Consider the following 3,049-nt stretch of genomic DNA (forward strand, 5'->3'; position numbering starts at 1 on the left):
CCTGCCTTTTCAGAGGACCATGTGATCATCCAGGCTGAGTTCTATCTGACCCCTGACCAATCAGGCGAATTCATGTTTGACTTCGATGGTGATGAGATTTTCCACGTGGATATGGGAAAAAAGGAGACAGTGTGGCGGCTGGAAGAATTTGGACATTTTGCCAGCTTTGAGGCCCAGGGTGCCTTGGCCAACATAGCTGTGGACAAAGCTAACCTGGACATCATGATAAAGCGCTCCAACCACACCCCGAACACCAATGGTACCTGCTGCACTCCTAGACATGGGAATCGTAACTTTGGAGTAGATGCTTCAGCTTGTTGTGTTACGTTACTGTAACTGACTTTCCCTCTCAGGGGCCCAACCTCGCCATAAGCAAGTCCCTACTTCTCATGCCACAGACTCAAGAACTTTACATGAGTTTGTTCCTTTCCTGATGTGCTCACATCTTGTCCTTGCCACCAACAGTCACTCACAGAGTCATTGCCCCAAATCTATGCTGGGGAAACCAGGAATGAAATTATCTCCAGGACCTAAAATATCCTTCTATATATCTTATACCACAACACTGGTTCCAGTTCATGGGGGAGAGTCTCAGAGATAGGTATCTGAGACATGGCATAGATGCTCAGGGCAGAGTTTCCACTGCTTTTTCCGCTTCAGTGGGAGGAAGAGGGGCCAGCCTAAGCAGGGAAGGCTAATTTCTGTCCTTTGTCCCCAGTCCCTCCAGAGGTGACTGTGCTCTCGAACACCCCCGTGGAACTGGGAGAGCCCAACACCCTCATCTGTTTCATCGACAAGTTCTCCCCACCAGTGATCAATGTCACGTGGCTTCGAAATGGAAACCCTGTCACCACAGGAGTGTCTGAGACAGTCTTCCTGCCCAGGGAAGACCACCTTTTCCGCAAGTTCCACTATCTCCCCTTCCTGCCCTCAGCCGATGATGTCTATGACTGCAAGGTGGAGCACTGGGGTTTGGACAAGCCTCTTCTCAAGCACTGGGGTATGGACCATCCTTCAATCTCCTTTCTTTTGTGATTTCCTCCCGTGATGCCTATGTCTGGTGCTTTGGGACCCAGAGTCCCCTAACTTGCCCATAACAATTGCTGCAATTCCTATTCCTTGCCTTCTCCCATTATTCAGCTCCCCCCACTGTTTAGTCTGCATTCCCTTAATATATCATTCCTCTTATTTAGTTGATTAATAACTATTCTTTTGACTAAATACCCGACCTTTGGTTCTAAGTGCTACTCCGTACCACAGTCATTACTTCCACACTATACTCTGTGTTATTTTCCCCCAGAGTTTGAAGCACCAACCCCCCTCCCAGAGACAACAGAGAATGTGGTGTGTGCCCTGGGCCTGGTTGTGGGTCTGGTGGGCATCATTGTCGGGACCATCTTCATCATCAAGGGCATGCGCAAGGTCAATGCTGGTGAACGCCGAGGGCCTCTGTGAGGCACCTGCAGGTGGGTTTAATGTGATCAGAGGAAGACATAGATGGAGTTATCCAAGGGTAGGAGACAGAGTGGGGAAAAGTATATGTGATGCCTTTAAAGAAAAATGATAGGGAAGTTATAGTTCTTTTTTTTTTAAGATTTTATTTGTTTATTTGACAGAGAGAGAGATAGTGAGAGCAGGAACACAAACGGGAATAGGAGAGGGAGAAGCAGGCTTCCCACTGAGCAAGGACCCCCATGCGGGGCTCAATCCCAGGACCCTGGGATCATGACCCGAGCAGAAGGCAGACGCCCAACCGACAGAGCCACCCAGGCTCCCCGGGAAGTGATAGTTCTTTGATTTCTCTTTGCTAGGACAGAATCAGACATTAGCATCATCTGGTATCCAAAAGCTTCAAGGTCCCATATTCCTTCCCATACATGTGCACCTACACCACAACTTCAATCTTGGAAATCATCTCCACTACCTAAAACCATTGTTTCACATCAGATTTTTGAATCAGGTGATCTAGGAAAGATTTGGGCACTTCCTGGTTTATGATTTCAGAGGCAGGCCTTCAGTTCAGAAACATTCCCAGAGTTTGGCTCACTTAGGGTTAGGGCAGATTCACTGCATGAAATGAAAATCCCTTGAAGGCCAATGCCTTCTCTAATCTGAAAAGTGGTTAAAACTTCTAAAAGAAGGTAAGCCATGGTCCGCTTATTCATACTCACTTGGAGAGTAGTCGGTGCAGTTCATGTGGAAAAGCTGTATTTACTAGACAGAGGTCAGATGAATATTTAAAGACTTTTCCAAAGTCAAAGGATTAAGGGAGAAGAAGAAGGAATCTGAAAAAGAAAAATACCTTAAAATAACTGTCTTAACTCTTTAAGATCTATGTGTGTCCTGCTACAGACAATGGAGTTTCCTAGAGAGAAGATCAATGAAGAAATTTGTGCTTCAGTAGCTTTACAAACCTGGCAATATTCCAACCATTCATCTTGCTGAAGACAACTGTTCTTCCACATTTTCCAGACCTTTAGCTGTTCTAAGAATAATGATGCCTTCCTGCTCTGTGACATTCTGATATCTAGTTATTCCCTGTTTGTTGCCCCTTCTTGGGTCTGTTTTCCTCCATTTCCTACCATCATTTAATATCACTATGTAATAGACCCCATAGTATCCTGTCTCGGCTATGGAATCTTGTGAATGTTCAATACAGACATCGCTTCTACACTTATTGCTTGGGTTTCTTCAAACTGTGATTGTGATTTTTTTGAACACAATAAACTATTTGATGGGTCTGAAATGTAGTTTTGGTGTCTAAGCCAGTTCTTCACAGGGACTAGGGAATATATGTGATTCTTTCACCCTGAAATGTGTGAATGTTGAATGTATGTGACAAGTTACGTAAGCAATTAGAAATATCTAGGTTTGGGGCACCTGGGTGGCTCAGTCAGTTAAATGTTTGACTCTTGAATTTGGCTCAGGTCATGATCTCAGCATCGTGAGATCAAGCTCCATGCAGATTCTGTGCTCAGATCAGAGTCTATGATCCTCTGTCTCATTTCTTGTTTCTTAAATTCCACATATCAGTGAAATCATATGATGA

The 3,049-nt window shown here is 45.0% G+C and overlaps 1 protein-coding gene across 1 annotated transcript; it reads left to right on the plus strand.

The window, feature by feature from the left end:
* The first annotated feature begins 6 nt into the window (after nt 1-6).
* On the plus strand, nt 7-2,750 carry LOC102740784 (HLA class II histocompatibility antigen, DR alpha chain). The gene is made up of 4 exons (XM_081810035.1): nt 7-259; nt 719-1,000; nt 1,301-1,466; nt 2,331-2,750. Exons 1-3 carry the CDS (start codon nt 73-75, stop codon nt 1,453-1,455), a joined length of 624 nt encoding a protein of 207 aa, XP_081666161.1. The 5' UTR covers nt 7-72; the 3' UTR covers nt 1,456-1,466; nt 2,331-2,750.
* The last annotated feature ends 299 nt before the right edge of the window (nt 2,751-3,049 follow it).

This window comes from Leptonychotes weddellii, unplaced genomic scaffold (genome assembly GCF_054177405.1).
Source record: "Leptonychotes weddellii isolate Sample4059 unplaced genomic scaffold, ASM5417740v2 HiC_scaffold_17091, whole genome shotgun sequence".
NCBI classification, from domain to species: domain Eukaryota; kingdom Metazoa; phylum Chordata; class Mammalia; order Carnivora; family Phocidae; genus Leptonychotes; species Leptonychotes weddellii.